Source organism: Schistocerca nitens, chromosome 7, assembly GCF_023898315.1.
Source record: "Schistocerca nitens isolate TAMUIC-IGC-003100 chromosome 7, iqSchNite1.1, whole genome shotgun sequence".
NCBI classification, from domain to species: domain Eukaryota; kingdom Metazoa; phylum Arthropoda; class Insecta; order Orthoptera; family Acrididae; genus Schistocerca; species Schistocerca nitens.
The window spans coordinates 404,630,136-404,649,733 of NC_064620.1; the positions used below are offsets into that span (position 1 = coordinate 404,630,136).

At 39.3% G+C, this 19,598-nt stretch overlaps 1 protein-coding gene across 2 annotated transcripts in view; it reads left to right on the forward strand.

Annotated features, from left to right (window-relative positions):
* LOC126194783 (protein Njmu-R1-like) overlaps positions 1 to 19,598 on the forward strand; it is a 101,881-nt gene that overhangs the window by 58,514 nt on the left and 23,769 nt on the right. For both annotated transcript variants that reach the window (XM_049933082.1, XM_049933083.1), the window contains exons 5-6: positions 6,364 to 6,480; positions 18,874 to 19,170. In XM_049933082.1, coding sequence (XP_049789039.1) covers positions 6,364 to 6,480; positions 18,874 to 19,170 — 414 coding nt within the window. The remainder of the gene's footprint in view (positions 1 to 6,363; positions 6,481 to 18,873; positions 19,171 to 19,598) is intronic.

Below are 19,598 nucleotides of genomic sequence, written 5' to 3' on the forward strand. Positions count from 1 at the left end.
AACACGGTCCCACATACTGTTCCTTCATAGCTGCAATCCCCCCCAAATGGCCTTACCATCAAATTACTGACCTCCGGCTGCTACCCTTCCTTCCATAAGAACCACCAACTGTTCAGATTCCACCAATTCTTAGCTCTCACCAACATAGCCCTGCAAAACCATATCAAGCAAGGCCAAACCTCCTTGCAATACCTTCTCTCCATCCATAAAATTTGGCTTTGCATATCCCAAATTCCTGGATCCCGTAACACACTTTGAAACTCTTGCCCTCCAGGAACTACAGCAACAAGCACAATGCCACCTCAAAAAACTCCCCATCCAGCTCACTTTTACTCCAACCTTGGAGTACCACTGCCCACCACCTCTATAACAACCTCCAAACCTCTCCCATGTCCCCTCATAACTGACAAACCCTGTCTTGCAGACCTACTACATTTATTCCACCCTTCAAAACTCCCTCCCACCACCATACAGAATCCAGAACCTAAACAGACCCAAAACACAGTCGTGAACCTTTCCTCCAAAAGCCTTAGCCCCACAGAAATATCAGTCCTTACCAAAGTACTCACCTTTTATCCTACTCCAAAATTCAATCATGCAGGACTTCTTGAAGACCTCTCCGTCTCTCGGTCCCTATAATGGAAACACAGTGTTGCCACCAACCCTACCAATCAGACTCGACCAAATACCAATTTTGAACCCTGCCTAACTCAGTTCACTCCTCCATCCAACCGTGATCCACCCCCACTGCCCCCTAATCGCCCCCTTTTAACTTTCCAGAATTTCTTAACCTCGAACCTTGCCTCACCATCATTCCTCAAATCCCTCAACACAAACTAGCCTTACATCTTGTAGAGCAATAGAACCTACCCTCCTATATAAAAGGTACCAACCATTTCCGCCACTGAATCACCACAGTTCCTGTCCCTTCACCAGATTGTCACGTGCTTGGCACTGTTAATGCCACCTCCCTTTATGCTAACTTCCCTAATGCCCATGGTCTTACCACTATTGAACACTTCCTTTTCCAACGTCTGAAGGATTCCAAATCAACAACCTCCTTCCTGTTCATCATGACTAACCATATCCTCACACACAATTACTTCTCCTTTGAAGGCATTACCTACAAACAAATCCAGGGTACAGCTATGGGCACCCACATGGCACCATCCTATGCCAACCTGTTCATGGACCATTTAGAGGAATCCTTCCTAAATACCCATAATCCTAACCCCTTACCTGGTTTAGATTCATTGATGACACCTTTGCTATCTGGATTGAGGATGAGGATACCCTTCCACATTCCTCCAGGACCTCAACAGTTTCTCATCCATTCACTTCACTTGGTCCTACTCAACCCAACAGGCCACCTTCCTAGATGCTGACCTCCACCTCAAAGGTGGCTACATCACTACCTCTGTCTGATGCCTCCACTTCGATAGTTCCCCCCTGTTTCACACCAAGCAGGCCCTTCCATACAGCCTAGCCACCTGTGCTCATCGCATCTGCAGTGACAAGCAGTCCCTCTTGAAATATACTGACGGTCTCACTGAGGGCTTTACAGACCATAATTATCCTTCCAACCTTATACAAAAACAAATCTCCTGTGCCTTATCTTTCCAGTCACACACTCCACCTCCCAAAGTCTCACCATATGGCCATGGAGAAGCATTCACATCATAACCCAGGATTGGAGCAAATAATGAGGAACTACTGAACTGAATTGGGGAGAAAAGAAATTTGTAGCATAACTTGACTAAAAGAAGGGATCAGTTTATAGCGCATATTCTGATACTTCAAGGAATAGTGAATAGAGTATTGGATGGAAGTGCAGGGGGTAAAAATTGCAGACAGAGGCCAAGAGAAGAGTACAGTAATTGGGTTCAAATGGATGTGGGTTGCAGTAGTTATTCGGAGGTGATAAGGCTTGCAAAAGATAGAGTAGTATGGAGAGCTGCATCAAACCAGTCTTCAGACTAAAAACCACAACAAGAACAATTATGCTACACTCCAGACAAATAATTTTAAAAGACTGCCTAACATTTAAATTTATGTTAGATGTTAATAGATATCTTATTTTCATAAATTCTCTTCTTGCTATTGCCAGTCTGCATTTTCTGTTCTCCCTTTTCAGCCACTTCATTTTTTTCCCTCTCTGAGTATGAAAACTCATATACTATAACAATGAAAACACTCAATTTTTGACAACGTAATGTAACTGGATAGATCAAAAATCCACTCACCAAGCGGCGGCAGAACACACATGAAAGGTTACAATTAGGCAACCTTTCGGAGTCAGTGGCTTCTTCTTCAGACAGAAGGGATGAAGGGGAAGAAAGAGGGATGAAGGAAAAGGGCTCCAGAGGTCTAGGAGAAGGGGTAAATTTCAGAAAAGTCACCCAGAACTGCGGGTCAGGAGAGACTTACTACACAGGACGAGGAGGAGAGACTCTCATTCTGTCTGGTAAGACTCCGCTAACCCGTGTTCCTGGGTGACTTTTGCCAAGTCTGCCCCTTTTCCTAGACCCGTCCAGTCTTTTTCCTTCAACCCTCTTTCTTCCTCTTCAACCCCTCCGCCTGAAGTAGGGGGCACTGGCTCCTAAAGCTTGTCTAATTATAACCTTCTTTTATGTGTGTGTTCTGCCATCACTTTATGAGAAAACTAATATTCTGCTTTTAGCATCTTGTTTCCTAATTCAGTATCCTTAATGTCATCTGATTTCCGTTATAAGTATTTTACTTGTAAACAATGGAAAATCCAGGATGGAATAATGCCACTATTATGAAAAGGATAGATTGATACTCACGACATAGTGTAGATGTTGGATAGCTGACAGGCAGAATAAAAAGACTACTAAAAACACAAGCTTCTGGCCAGAAGGCCTTCCTCTGAAGTACACACACACACACACACACACACACACACACACACACACACAAGTCCAGCTCACAAATGCATGACCATTGCCTCTGGCTGCTGAGGCTTTGGTCTCACTGTGTGTGTGTGTGTGTGTGTGTGTGTGTGGTGTCTATTTCAGAAGAAGGCTTTCTGGCTGAAAGCTTACATGTTCAGTAGGCTTTTTGTTGCACCTGTCTGCGACTCAATATTTCCCTTATTTTACTTTTGTTGGCATTCATTTGGTAACTTGCGCCAGTCTGCGACTTAATATCTCCCTTATTTTACTTTTGTTGGCATTCATTTGGTAACTTATTTTCAAGGCAATAACCATTTTGCTCAACTGACCATCCTAGTACTTTACTATCTCTCAGAGAAAAACAGTGTAATCACCAGACCACAAAGTTTTTTATTCTTCTCCCTGAACTTCAATCTCCTATCGAAATTTTCTCCTTGGTTTCCATCACATCTTGCTCCTCAATGTACAGACTGAGTAACATCTTGTAACATAATAACCCTACCTTACATCCTTCTCAACTACCACTTCCCTTTCATGCCAGTTTACTCTTATAACTGCGGTCTGATTTCTGTACAAATTGTTGATAACCTTTTGCTCTCTGCATTTCATTCTTGATGTCTTCAATATTTTGAAAAGTGTAGTGCAATCAACATTGTATCCAAATCTACAAATGCCGTAAATGTACAATCGCCTTCAATCTATAATCTGAGGTAAGTCATAGGGTCAGTATTGCCTCACAAGTGCCCACATTTCTCCAGGAGCCAGACTTATCTTTCCTGAGGTCAGCTTCTACCAGTTTTTGCATTCTAATGTTAGTAATTGGTGTCTGTATTTTACAATGGTGGATTAACAACTTAATGTTTCTGTAATATACACACCTGTTGACACTTACCTTCTTTGTAACTGTTGCATTTTTCTTGAAGTTCAATGGGATTTTGCCTGTCTTATCTACGTGGGTAAGTCGATTATTATCCGCAAAGTAGTTATAAAATTTTATTGTAATCAAGTAGTAAACTTACAAGAACATCATTTTTCGACATAGTCTCCTTGCATTTCAATGCCCTTGGTTCATCATTGTATAAACTTCCTGATGCCTTCATAAAAGAAGGTTCTCGATTGAGCTGCGAGCCAGGAATTCACCGCATCTTTCACTGCTTCGTCCGAGGCAAATCGACGCCACCTTAATGCCTGTTTGAATGGACCAAACAAGTGATAGTCAGAAGGAGCAAGATTGGGACTATATGAAGGATGATCCAGTACTTAATGTTTGAGTTTCTGGAGCATTTCAGCAGTGTGAGCAGCATTATGCGGACGGGCATTGTCATGCAACAACACAACACAACACAACTCCTTCTGACAGCAATCCTTGGCGTTTGCTTCGAATTGCAGGCTTTAGCTTGGCAGTAAGCATCTCACTGTAACATACACTGTTTATTGTCGTGCCCCTTTCCCCATAATATTCCAGTACTGAACCTTGTGCACCCCAAAAAACCGTAAGCATCAGTTTTTCTGCAGATAGTTGGGTCTTGAACTTTTTCTTGCATGGCGAATTTGGATGTTTCCATTCCATACTCTGCCGTTTACTCTCCGGCTCATAATGATGAATCTATGTCTCGTCAGCAGTAATGATCCTATCTAAGAAGTTGTCCCCTTCGTTACCATAGCGATCCAAATGTTCTTTGCAGATGTCCAAGCCCATTTGTTTATGCAACTGTGTCAGTAGTTTTGGGACCCATCTTGCACAAACTCTATGAAACTCAAGTCTGTTATGGGTGATTTCGTAGGCAGAACCGTGACTGATTTGCAGACGATGTACCACTTTGTCAATAGTTAATTGTCTGTCTAAGAGAATCATTTTACGTGAACGCTCAATGGTTTCGTCATTTGTGGCGGTAAACCGTGTCTGGCTCCTTCATCGTGCGTAACAGTTCTGCGACCATTTTGGAATTTTTCAATCCATTTGTAGACACTCCGTTGTGGCAAAACACTGTTCACATACTCTGCCGAAAGTCTTCCATGAATTTCAGCCCCTGATACACCTTCCTCCTACAAAAAACGGATCACTGAACATTGCTCTTCTTTGGTGCAAAGAGACATCGGAGCAGCTGTGATTAACAGCACGGCAGTGATAACGAAACTAACCTAAATTGCAAAGATATAATAACAAGTAAACAAAGCAAGTGTCATCAACGTAAAATGACAGTACTATCAAAATAAACAAAAATATAACTAGATTGCGGGTAATAATTGACTTACCCTCTTACCCTCATAATCTTAGATACCAGGTGGAATAGTTTTGTCATAACTGGGTCTCCCAAGGATTTCAGTAATTCTGAAGGAATGGCATCTAGTCAAGGGCCCTTGTTTCAAGTTCGGCCTTTCGGTGCTATGTCAAATTCTTCTTGTAGTATCACTATCCCACATCACATTTTCATTTACTTCATGTTCCATTTCTATAATTTTGTCTTCACGTTTGTTTCCCTTCAATAGTGCTTCTATGTGTTCATTCTACCTTTCAGCTTTCCTTTCTTTGCTTAGCACCAGCATGGCATCTGAGTTCTTGATATTCTTATAGCTGCTTTTCATTTCTCCAAAATTTCCCTCAGTTTTTCTAAATGCAGTATTTCTTTTTCATGAATGCTTCTACAGCTTTGCATTTCTCTTGTAGCAGTTCCTGCTATGCCATTTTGCACTCATTAGACATCCATATTCCCTTTTTCCTGTTTCATTTTCTGAATTTTTAATTTTCTTCTTTTGTCATTTATTTTAACGTCTCACACATAATCCAAGGATTTTTATTGGGCATTGTCTCTCTGCCTATTTGAGCCTCTGCTATTTGTTCGTATGAAACATAAGCACTGCAGGAGGATTGTGAGTTATACAAAATTTATCTTTTGCTCAAACCATTCATGGGGGTCTTAACCGGACTGACAGTACGTGATGTTATGCTACAGAAATGTAACTGTAAAAGTCACATACAAGTCGGTGAAGAAATTGCAGAATAAATTTTAAAAAAAGTCTTATGAAACGAAGTTTATTTCCTGTAGAAAAACAGAGACACCCTTAAATGGAAGAGAGCTCAAGAAAGGATGATTTCAAATGTTATAAAATTGCACTGACCCATTTCAGTGATAGAGAAAATATAAGTTAAAGAAAATAAACTTAAAACTAGTAACGTACTTTTATTACACATTGTTTAGCTCTGTATTTTAAATTGTGGATATCAGTATGAACATTTATTTTCTATTAGATATACTTTTCATTCATAAAAGCTCTTTGAGATTTTATAGCAAAAAGTAACGAAGATCTATGAATCAAACAAATTGTTAGTGAACTACAATAATAACCTTTCTGTGCATAGTTTTTTTTCTCTAAATTTAGTGGTTATAATATGAATCCTAACAGTTGTTTGGTATGGTGAATGTGTGCTTTTTGTCTTTTGTTGCAGACAGAATTTCCCAAAGGACTGCATGCAGAATTATCAACATGGCTGGCAGACTGTGTTTATTATGTGTGCCGTGTACTTAACGCTATGGGAGAAGAAGTTGCAATTCTTCTTCAGCTGGTATATATTATTATCTTTGGATGTCCTTTTTCATTTTGTTTAAATGCTCCATTGGACATTATACAAAAAAAACCCTACCTTTACAAGTAATAATATATGTGTTATTCTGCGGTTCAGGATTTACATTCAGTTGGAAAAATATTTAGCACTAGAGATTGACACATGTAGAAATACGTGAGACTTCTACGTGAGACTATCGTAGCTTGCAAAACTATTAGTTACTTTCTTAGGCGAAAGAGGGAATAGGATGGGGAAGGTTAGAAGGAGGGCAGGTCACTCAGACATTAGAATGAGAGAGATCCACTTTTAGTGAGGACGGGGGTAAACAAAGGTAACAGAGGATGCATCTGAGAAAGTATGTCAGAGATGGTGCATTGATAAGTACTCTGCGTGCTTCCGTTTATGTGACTTGTAAATGACATTTTATAATGAATAATATACATGAAAAAAAAGAAAAAAAAACTTTGAGAATCGATCATATTCTATCTGGTTACCAGGTATATTGATGGCGTAATATATGTTGAGTTGGGTGCAGACAGAGATGTATTTCAGATACCATCCAATTATCTGCGTGACAATGAGGGTAATCTTCAGTTGTTATGGCTGTCAAATACATCTTGTCTCCAGTTGCCATTAGACTTCACATTGGCTTGTGCCCTGAACTGGTGTAAAGCTGTGCATAGAAGCACATTGTAATTTTATCATCAGTTTGTTTGATCTCAGTATTCATGTTACAACTTAAGGACCCAAGCTCTGTGGCTTCAGATGTGGCAGACAGCTCACCCTTGATTTGTTTAATCTTTGCTGAGACAAAAGAAATAGAAAAAAAGTAGCAGAAAATTAATCAAAATAGAGCATAAAAGCACAATATAAAAATCAGAAATTGGTTACATAGAAAAATTAAGAGGCTTTATGGGACGCAAATTCCTTAGAGAGAGAGGAGAGGGGGGGGAGGAGGGGGGGAGAAGGGATGGGGATAGAAAGAGATAAAAATACCAGGTATTTTTCTGGTATGGCACTTTACAGAAAGTAGTGAAGGGTGTATTTTGGAAGAGGGTGATGGTAGCTGAAGGACAGATAGAGAAGGAATCATTGGCAGCTTTTTCACACCCTACCTTATCTTACCTTAGTTCTCAGGTGACATGTATTGGAAGTGTTCAAGTAAACAGTATATTTGCTTCAGTAGGCCACTTTGTGGCTACCACTTTCATTTCTCCCATTTTATATCCATTTACAAACAGTGTGTAGGAAGAAAACTGGTCGGTGAAGCTTCAAATGAACTTGAATTGTTCTGATTTTTACCATAATAATTATTTTGAGAGATATATTTATGTGCAGGTAGTGAATTATTGCTTGACTGTTTCTGGAATCTGTGCTCTCAAAATTTTAACAAGTATGCGTGGTGCACAAGAGCTTGGATGAGCATCTCTGTGATGTTCTTGCACTTTCTAAAGGGACATGTAACTGTAACAAAAGATACAATGTAATGACATACAGTGTTCTCCTTTAGATCTTATCCATTTATGCTATTAATCTTCACTAGTAATGGTCCTAGGCTGATGAGCAAAACTTAAGAAACCTTTAAGAGAGAAGTATGTAAGATACACTATGTGATCAAAAGTATCCAGACACCTGGCTGAAAATGACTTACAAGTTCGTGGCTCCCTCCGTAGGTAATGCTGGAATTCAATATAGTGTTGGCCCACCCTTAGCCTTGATGATAGCTTCCACTCTCACAGGCATACATTCAGTCAGGTGCTGGAAGGTTTCTTGGGGAATGGCAGCCCATTCTTCATGGAGTGCTGCACTGAGGAGAGGTATCGAAGTCGGTCAGTGAGGCCTGGCATGAAGTCGGTGTTTCGAAACGTCCCAAAGGTGTCCTATAGGATTCAGGTCAAGATTCTGTGCAGGCCAGTCCATTACAGGGCATTATTGTCATGTAACCACTCCGCCACAGGCCATACATTATGAACAGGTGCTCAGTTGTGTTGAAAGATGCAATAGCCATCCCCAAATTGCTCTTCAACAGTGGGTAGCAGGAAAGTGCTTTAAACATCAATGTAGGCCTGTGCTGTGATAGTGCCACGCAAAACAACAAGGGGTGCAAGCCCCCTCCATGAAAAACACGACCACACCATAACACCACCGCCTTCAAAATTTACTGTTGACACTACACTCGCTGGCAGATGACATTCACCAGGCATTCGCCATACCCACACCCTGCCATCAGATCGCCACATTGTGTACCATGATTCATCACTCCACACAACGTTTTTCCACTGTTCAATCGTTGTTGTTGTTGTTGTGGTCTTCAGTCCTGAGACTGGTTTGATGCAGCTCTCCATGCTACTCTATCCTGTGCAAGCTTCTTCATCTCCCAGTACCTACTGCAACCTACATCCTTCTGAATCTGCTTAGTGTATTGATCTCTTGGTCTCCCTCTACGATTTTTACCCTCCACGTTGCCCTCCAATGCTAAATTTGTGATCCCTTGATGCCTCAAAACATGTCCTACCAACCGATCCCTTCTTCTAGTCAAGTTGTGCCACAAACTTCTCTTCTCCCCAATCCTATTCAACACCTCCTCATTAGTTACGTGATCTACCCACCTTATCTTCAGCATTCTTCTGTAGCACCACATTTCGAAAGCTTCTATTCTCTTCTTGTCCAAACTGGTTATCGTCCATGTTTCACTTCCATACATGGCTACACTCCATACAAATACTTTCAGAAACGACTTCCTGACACTTAAATCTATATTTGATGTTAACAAATTTCTCTTCTTCAGAAACGATTTCCTTGCCATTGCCAGTCTACATTTTATATCCTCTCTACTTCGACCATCATCAGTTATTTTACTCCCTAAATAGCAAAACTCCTTTACTACTTTAAGTGTCTCATTTCCTAATCTAATTCCCTCAGCATCACCCGATTTAATTTGACTACATTCCATTATCCTCGTTTTGCTTTTGTTGATGTTCATCTTATATCCTCCTTTCAAGACACTGTCCATTCCGTTCAACTGCTCTTCCAAGTCCTTTGCTGTCTCTGACAGAATTACAATGTCATCGGGGAACCTCAAGGTTTTTACTTCTTCTCCGTGAATTTGAATACCTACTCCGAATTTTTCTTTTGTTTCCTTCACTGCTTGCTCAATATACAGATTGAATAACATCGGGGAGAGGCTACAACCCTGTCTCACTCCTTTCCCAACCACTGCTTCCCTTTCATGCCCCTCGACTCTTATAACTGCCATCTGGTTTCTGTACAAATTGTAAATAGCCTTTCGCTCCCTGTATTTTACCCCTGCCACCTTCAGAATTTGAAAGAGAGTATTCCAGTTAACGTTGTCAAAAGCTTTCTCTAAGTCTACAAATGCTAGAAACGTAGGTTTGCCTTTTCTTAATCTTTCTTCTAAGATAAGTCGTAAGGTTAGTATTGCCTCCCGTGTTCCAACATTTCTACGGAATCCAAACTGATCTTCCCCGAGGTCCGCTTCTACCAGTTTTTCCATTCGTCTGTAAAGAATTCGTGTTAGTATTTTGCAGCTGTGGCTTATTAAACTGATAGTTCGGTAATTTTCACATCTGTCAACACCTGCTTTCTTTGGTATTGGAATTATTATATTCTTCTTGAAGTCTGTGGGTATTTCGCCTGTCTCATACATCTTGCTCACCAGATGGTAGAGTTTTGTCATGACTGGCTCTCCCAAGGCCATCAGTAGTTCTAATGGAATGTTGTCTACTCCCGGGGCCTTGTTTCGACTCAGGTCTTTCAGTGCTCTGTCAAACTCTTCACGCAGTATCGTATCTCCCATTTCATCTTCATCTACACCCTCTTCCATTTCCATAATACTATCCTCAAGTACATCGTCCTTGTATAAACCCTCTATATACTCATTCCACCTTTCTGCCTTCCCTTCTTTGCTTAGAACTGGGTTGCCATCTGAGCTCTTGATATTCATACAAGTGGTTCTCTTCTCTCCAAAGGCCTCTTTAATTTTCCTGTAGGCAGTATCTATCTTACCCCTAGTGAGACAAGCCTCTACATCCTTACATTTGTCCTCTAGCCATCGCTGCTTAGCCATTTTGCACTTTCTGTCGATCTCATTTTTGAGACGTTTGTATTCCCTTTTGCCTGCTTCATTTACTGCATTTTTATATTTTCTCCTTTCATCAATTAAATTCAATATTTCTTCTGTTACCCAAGGATTTCTATTAGCCCTCGTCTTTTTACCTACTTGATCCTCTGCTGCCTTCACTACTTCATCCCTCAGAGCTACCCATTCTTCTTCTACTGTATTTCTTTCCCCCATTCCTGTCAATTGTTCCCTTATGCTCTCCCTGAAACTCTCTACAACCTCTGGTTCTTTCAGTTTATCCAGGTCCCATCTCCTTAAATTCCCACCTTTTTGCACTTTCTTCAGTTTCAATCTGCAGTTCATAACCAATAGATTGTGGTCAGAATCCACATCTGCCCCTGGAAATGTCTTACAATTTAAAACCTGGTTCCTAAATCTCTGTCTTACCATTATATAATCTATCTGATACCTATTAGTATCTCCAGGATTCTTCCAGGTATACAACCTTCTTTTATGATTCTTGAACCAAGTGTTAGCTATGATTAAGTTATGCTCTGTGCAAAATTCTACAAGGCGGCTTCCTCTTTCATTTCTTCCCCCCAATCCATATTCACCTACTATGTTTCCTTCTCTCCCTTTTCCTACTGATGAATTCCAGTCACCCATGACTATTAAATTTTCGTCTCCCTTCACTACCTGAATAATTTCTTTTATCTCGTCATACATTTCATCAATTTCTTCATCATCTGCAGAGCTAGTTGGCATATAAACTTGTACTACTGTAGTAGGCATGGGCTTTGTGTCTATCTTGGCCACAATAATGCGTTCACTATGCTGTTTGTAGTAGCTAACCCGCACTCCTATTTTTTTATTCATTATTAAACCTACTCCTGCATTACCCCTATTTGATTTTGTATTTATAACCCTGTAATCACCTGACCAAAAATCTTGTTCCTCCTGCCACCGAACTTCACTAATTCCCACTATATCTAACTTTAACCTATCCATTTCCCTTTTTAAATTTTCTAACCTACCTGCCCGATTAAGGGATCTGACATTCCACGCTCCGATCCGTAGAATGCCAGTTTTCTTTCTCCTGATAACGACGTCCTCTTGAGTAGTCCCCGCCCGGAGATCCGAATGGGGGACTATTTTACCTCCGGAATATTTTACCCAAGAGGACGCCATCATCATTGAATCATACAGTAAAGCTGTATGTCCTCGGGAAAAATTACGGCTGTAGTTTCCCCTTGCTTTCAGCCGTTCGCAGTACCAGCACAACAAGGCCGTTTTGGTTAATGTTACAAGGCCAGATCAGTCAATCATCCAGACTGTTGCCCCTGCAACTACTGAAAAGGCTGCTGCCCCTCTTCAGGAACCACATGTTTGTCTGGCCTCTCAACAGATACCCCTACGTTGTGGTTGCACCTACGGTACGGCCATCTGTATCGCTGAGGCACGCAAGCCTCCCCACCAACGGCAAGGTCCATGGTTCATGGGGGAAGACTGTTCAATCATCCAATGTTTACGCTCCTTACACCCAGCGAGGTATCGTTAGGCATTTAACGCTGTGATGTGTGGCTTATGAGCGTCTGCTCGACCATGAAATCCATTGTAGTACTTGCAGTGGGTCCTGATGCAGTTTGGAATTCCTGTGTGATGGTCTGGATAGATATCTGCCTATAATACATTACGACCCTCTTCAACTGTTGTTGGTTTTGTCCAGTTAACAGACAAGGCCTGCCTGTACGTGTCCCTTCATGTTTCCACTTCACTACCACATCAGAAGCAGTGGACCTAGGGACGCTTAGGAGTGTGGAAATTTCGCATACAGACATATGACACGAGTGACAGACAATCACCTGACCACGTTTGAAGTCCGTGAGTTCTGCAGAGCGCCCCATTCTACTCTCTGATGATGTCTAAAGACTACTGAGGTCACTGATATGGAGTATCTGGCAATATGAGGCAGCACAATGCACCTAATATGAAAAATGTATGTTTGTGGGGGTGTCCGGATACTTTTGATCACATAGTGTATCTCCATCACTGACTAATTGAATTTCCTTTCTGGATATTTAAAGATTTCCAATGATTGATTGCCAATTTTGTAATCAAACAATAATGAGTTTTTCCATTTATTTATGTATGATACAAATTTGTTTATGTTGAGGGTCAACTGCCAGTCATTGCACAAAGCATCAATCCTCTGCAAGTCTTCCTGTAATTCACTAAATATCAGAAATGCTGAGTCGCAGATAGGAACAACAAAAAGATTTTCACAGTTAAAGCTTCCGCCCATTGGACTTCGTCAGCAACAGACACACATGCGCGCGCGCACGTACACATACGCACACGCACACATACACACACACACACACACACACACACACACACACACACACACACACATTCAGCAACACATTTCAACAGCTTCTATTCTCTTCTTGCCTAAACTATTTATTGTCCATGGCTGCACTCAACATACACACTTTCAAAAACGACTTCATGACATTTAAATCTGTACTCGATGTTAATAAATTTCTCTTCAGCATACACACACACACACACACACACATAATTGTAACTGAATATAGGTCCGCATCAGGAAATTTTCATCTATTTCTGAAAAATTTGGACTCCTTGTTGTGCTATCTGTCAGACAGGGGGAAGCATATTATTATTTGTGGGGACTTCAATGTAGATTCTCTGAAAGAGGGTAATAGGAAAAATGACCTTGAAGTATTACTCGGTTCTTTCAATTTGACACCCGTTATTGATTTTCCTACTCGGGTGGTAAAGGATAGCAGCTCACTGATAGATAACTTCTTTGTAGACCAAGATAAGTTTAACCAGATAAATGCTCAGCCTGTTGAGAATGGTCTTTCTGATCATGGTGCACAGCTAATTACAATATATGACATAGCTCCATTCAGCAGTACTAAACAGTCCTCCAAAGTAGTACGTTCAGTCAATGATTTAACAATTGCAAATTTCAGGGAAAGCCTACAGTAGTTAGACTGGGATGAGGTGTACCGTGAACCTGATGCCAATTTAAAATATAATTTATTTCATGACATTTTTGTAAATGCATTTGAAAACTGCTTCCCCAAGAAAATAGTTAAATATACTCGTAAGAAACCTTGTAACAAACCATGGCTTACTAAGGGTATAAAAATATCTTGTAACCGGAAAAGGGAAATGTATCTGACAGCAAGAAAGAGTAGTGACCCAGAAGCTATCAAACATTATAAAAACTACTGTGTTATATTAAGAAAAGTTATTAAAAAATCCAGGAGTATGTGTATAATTTCTGAAATCAGCAACTCTGATAATAAAATTAAAACAATTTTGAATATTATTAAAAGAAAAACAGGTCAACCAAGAGCAGAGGAAGACAGTATTACCATAAAATTGAATGAAAACTTTACGAACAAAAAGTCAGAAGTTGAAAATATTTTTAATAATCATTTTCTAAATGTTGTGGATATAGTAGGATCCAGGTGTTCATTAGAAGATGCTAGGCTGTTAATGGAAGAGGCCATACCTATGCAATTTGATACAATTGAAATCTCACCCACTTCTCCCTCTGAAATTAGGAAAATAATAAACTTGCTTAAAAGCAAAAACTCACATGGAATTGATGGCATTTCCAGCAAAATACTAAAAGCTTGTTCTCAACAGATAAGTAAGATTCTCAGCCACCTGTGTAATAGCTCTCTGGAACAGGGCATTTTCCCTGATAGACTGAAATATGTTATTGTTATACCTTTGCATAAAAAGGGGGATAGATCTGATGTCAACAATTACCATCCAATCTCCCTTCTAACAGCTTTATCCAAAATTTTTGAGAAAGTAATGTATTCAAGAGTAGCTTCACATATCTGTAAAAATGAAGTACTAACAAAATGTCAGTTTGGTTTCCAGAAAGGTTTTTCAACAGAAAATGCCATATATGCTTTCACCAATCAAATTTTGAATGATCTGAATAACCGAGCACCACCCATTGGGATTTTTTGTGATCTCTCAAAGGCTTTTGATTGTGTAAATCATGAAATTCTGCTAGACAAGCTCAAGTATTGTGGCATGAGTGGGATAGTGCACAAATGGTTTAATTCGTACCTAACTGGAAGAGTGCAGAAAGTTGAAATATGTAGTTCTCATAACATGCAAAGATCAGCACATTCCTCAAACTGGGGAACTATCAAGAATGGGGTTCCACAAGGGCCAGTCTTGGGTTCTTTGTTGTTCTTAATATATATTAATGACTTGCCATTCTATATTCATGAAGAGGCAAAGTTAGTTCTCTTTGCTGATGATACAAGTATAGTAATCACACCTGACAAACAAGAATTAACTGATGAAATTGTTAATACTGTCTTTCAGACAATTACTAAGTGGTTCCTTGTAAATGGACTCTCACTGAATTTTGATAAGACACAGTACATACAGTTCCGTACAGTGAATGGTATGGCGCCATTAATAAATATAGACCTTAATCAGAAGCATATAGCTAAGGTAGAATATTCCAAATTTTTAGGTGTGTCCATTGATGAGAGATTAAATTGGAAGAAACACATTGATGATCTGCTGAAACGTTTGAGTTCAGCTACTTATGCAATAAGGGTCATTGCAAATTTTGGTGATAAACATCTTAGTAAATTAGCTTACTACGCCTATTTTCACTCATTGCTTTCATATGGCATCATATTTTGGGGTAATTCATCACTGAGGAATAAAGTATTTATTGCACAAAAGCGTGTAATCAGAATAATAGCTGGAGTCCACCCAAGATCATCCTGCAGACATTTATTTAAGGATCTAGGGATATTCACAGTAGCTTCTCAGTATATATACTCTCTTGTGAAATTTGTTATTAACAACCAAACCCAATTCAAAAGTAATAGCAGTGTGCATAATTACAATACTAGGAGAAAGGATGATCTTCACTATTCAAGATTAAATCTAACTTTGGCACAGAAAGGGGTGAATTATACTGGCACTAAAGTCTTTGGTCACTTACCAAATAGTATCAAAAGTCTGACAGATAACCAACAAGTATTTAAGAAGAAATTAAAAGAATTTCTGAATGACAACTCCTTCAACTCCATAGAGGAATTTTTAGATATAAATTAAGAAAAAAAGAAAAAATATTTAAAAAATAAAAAAACACAAAAAAATAAAAAAGTTGTTATATTAACTTAAGTATGTTGTTAAATTAACTTAATTATGTCATGTATTGGAAAATTTGACTCGTTCCACATCATTACGAAATATCGTATTCATGATCCATGGAACTAGTACTAATCTAATCTAATCTAATCTAATCATGCAAATGCAAGTCACACATACGACTGCAGTCTCAGGCAGCTGAAACCACAGAGACTGCAGTCGTGTGTGAGTTGCGATAACGTGTGTGTGCACGCTTGGGTGTGTGTGTGTGTGGGGGGGGGGGGGCGTGTGCGCATATGTGTGTCTATTGTTGACAAACGCCAGGCTCAAAGCTTTAATTGTGATGGTCTTTTTGTTGTGTGTATCTGTGAGTCAACATCTCCGCTATATGGTGAGTAGCAACTATCCTGCTTATAATATTGTTACATTCCATCCTGGGATTTTCCATTGTTTGGAATTCAATAAAATTTTCTGGCATTGCAGCTACCCTGTATATATTGATATTAGATGTTATTAACCTCACTGAGATTTTGATATTTAGAACAACGAACAGTAATAGTCCCCTAAAACACTGTTATAGCACATCTAAGAATTTCTGCCTGTTAAGAATGTTGTACTGAGTTGTATTTGCTAAAAAGTCATCAATCCAATGAGAAAACTGGTCCAGTATTTGGTTTATTGTGTACCAACCTTCGCAGTCCAGCAATACAATAGCAAAGTGCCCTACATCACAGCAAGCAGACATAGGGGATTCAATGTTGCTGTTGTTGTGGTCTTCAGTCCAGAGACTGGTTTGATGCAGCTCTCCATGCTACTCCATCCTGTCCAAGCTTCTTCATCTCCCAGTACCTACTGCAGCCTACATCCTTCTGAATCTGCTTAGTATATTCATCTCTTGGTCTCCCTCTATGATTTTTACCCTCCACGCTGCCCTCCAATACTAAATTTGTGATTCCTTGATGCCTCAAAACGTGTCCTACCAACCAATCTCTTCTTCTAGTCAAGTTATGCCACAAATTTCTCCTCTCCTCAATTCTGTTCAGTACCTCCTCATTAGTTATGTGATCTACCCATCTAATCTTCAGCATTCTTCTGCAGCAACACATTTCAATAGCTTCTATTCTCTTCTTGCCTAAACTATTTATTGTCCATGGCTGCACTCAACATACACACTTTCAAAAACGACTTCATGACATTTAAATCTGTACTCGATGTTAATAAATTTCTCTTCAGCAATGCTTTCCTTGTCATTGGCAGTCTACATTTTATATCCTCTCTACTTCGACCATCATCAGTTATTTTGCTCCCCAAATAGCAAAACTCATTTAGTACTTTACGTGTCTCATTTCCTAATCTGATTCCCTCAGCATCGCCCGGTTTTTTAATTCGACTACATTCCATTATCCTCGTTTTGCTTTTGTTGATGTTCATCTTATATCCTCCTTTCAAGACACTATCCATTCTGTTCAACTGCTATTCCAGGTCCTTTGCTGTCTCTGACATAATTACAATGTCATCGGTGAACCTCAAAGTTTTTGTTTCTTCTCCATGGATTTTAATTCCTACTCCAAATTTTTCTTTTGTTTCCTTTACTGCTTGCTCAATATACAGATTGAATAACATCAGGGATAGGCTACAACCCTGTCTCGCTCCCTTCCCAGCCACTGCTTCCCTTTCATGCCTCTCGACTCTTATAACTGCCATCTGGTTTCTGTACAAATTGTAAATAGCCTTTTGCTCCCTGTATTTGACTCCTGCCATCTTCAGAATTTGAAAGAGAGTATTCCAGTCAACATTGTCAAAAGTTTTCTCTAAGTCTGCAAATGCTAGAAACGTAGGTTTGCCTTTCCTTAACTTATCTTCTATAGAAGTCATAGGGTCAGTATTGCCTCACGTGTTCCAGCATTTCTATGGAATCCAAACTCTTCCCCCAAGGTCGGCTTCTACCAGTTTTTCCATTCATCTGTAAAGAATTCGTGTTAGTATTTTGCAGCCATGACTTATTAAACTGATAGTTCACTAATTTTCACATCTATCAACACCTGCTTTCTTTGGGATTGGAATTATTATATTCTTCTTGAAGTCTGAGGGTATTTCGCCTGTTTCATACATCTTGCTCACCAGATGGAAGAGTTTTGTTGGGGCTGGCTCTCCCAAGGCTATCTGTGGTTCTAATGGGTTGTTGTCTACTCTCGGGGCCTCGTTTCGACTTAGATCTTTCAGTGCTCCGTCAAACTTTTCACGCAGTATCATATCTCCCATTTCATCTTCATCAACATCCTCTTCCATTTCCATAATATTGTCCTCAAGTACATCACCCATGTGTAGACCCTCTATATACTCACCACCACTATGAAAACTATGAGTTAATAAATATAAAATTGAGGAACTAAGGTCAAAACTGGAAACTGCAATAAGAAAGTAAAATCACCCAACTTGAGAAGTGCTTGATGGTCATCATGTAGCCAATTATAACTAAAGGTGGCACTGAATTTTATGGGCTACTAAAAGGCACTTTTGTTTTGTGGTTCAAATAGATTAAGAAAGAAAGGAGTGGTTGTACCAAAGCAGTATGAGGGGAAAGTTAGTCAAAAACTTGATAAAAAGAGTTGAGTTTGGTATTCTCCACAGTAGATAGTGGAAGTTGAATGGTAGCACTATAATAAAGATATCCAATTTATGTTATTTGTCTGTCCCTCACTTTGATTATATTTTTAGTTTAATGATGCATCTCACCAACCTTTGTATTCCGAGACTGAATTGTGCTAGCACTGTAATTTAATTGCAATAGTTGGGACAAGTTAGTGTATTCAACAATCATTGTAGTGACATGATATTATAATTGCATTAATTATTGTTTGATTACAATTAGGAGTATGCTTGTAGTATGTCAGCTAATGAGCTTGTCATATTCTTCAGAAAAATTAGTTTTTCGTTACTATATTTTTGTCATCTGATATTGTCAATGCTTTGCCAATTATATATTTGGTCAAACAGTATCAGGCACTGTCATCTACATTGTATGCTATTCAATTTTGTGTTTCTTCGGTAAACAAGAGTCTAAATTCCATTTACATTACATGAAGCACTGTTTGTATTTAATTATTTCATTTATGCGTATGTAAGTTTTTGTTGTTTAGGCACAGCAGAATAGAAAAGTAATGGGGAGTGATAATGTAGGTCCAAAAGCAGTAGCTGATGTTCGAAGATTCATCTCTTCTTGTGCTGTTGTTCAATACTTGGGCTCAATTAATAAAGCTGAATCTACTGACAATTCACCGGTCTTGTTGAAAACTGGAAGTCCTGGAGGAAAACTGAGAATTGATGAAGTTAACTGTAACTCATACTGCATGGACTGGGCACAGCGTCTGTTGTCTTTGGGTGAAAACTGTGAACCTTGGAAAATCAGGAAAGTGCTGGAAGCATTCAAATTAAAGGTAATTTATGAAACATCTACTTAAAACTGTCTCAGTCTTTTTTTTAAATTTCAACTGGTCTGATGAGTGACTAATTGACAGTGTGTAACAAAATTAATAAATTTAGTTTTTAGTAAGTATGTCTATTATTCAGTTACAATGTTTAGATAAATTCTTACACCCTGTTATCTTTACTAAGGAACCAGACAATACATTATTTATAGTAAGAGTGATAATAGTAAGATTGCAGTAGGAATTCCACTGTTAAATTCGTGTTAGAGAGCAGAGGGGTGTAAAGAATATATTGAAGGCCTCTATGAAATGGAGGACTTACCTGATGACATGATAGAAGGAGAAATTGGAGTCAGTGTGGAAGACAATAGGGGATCCAGTATTGTCAGAATGTAAAATAGCTGTGAAAGACTTGAGATCAAATGAGGCAGAAGGGT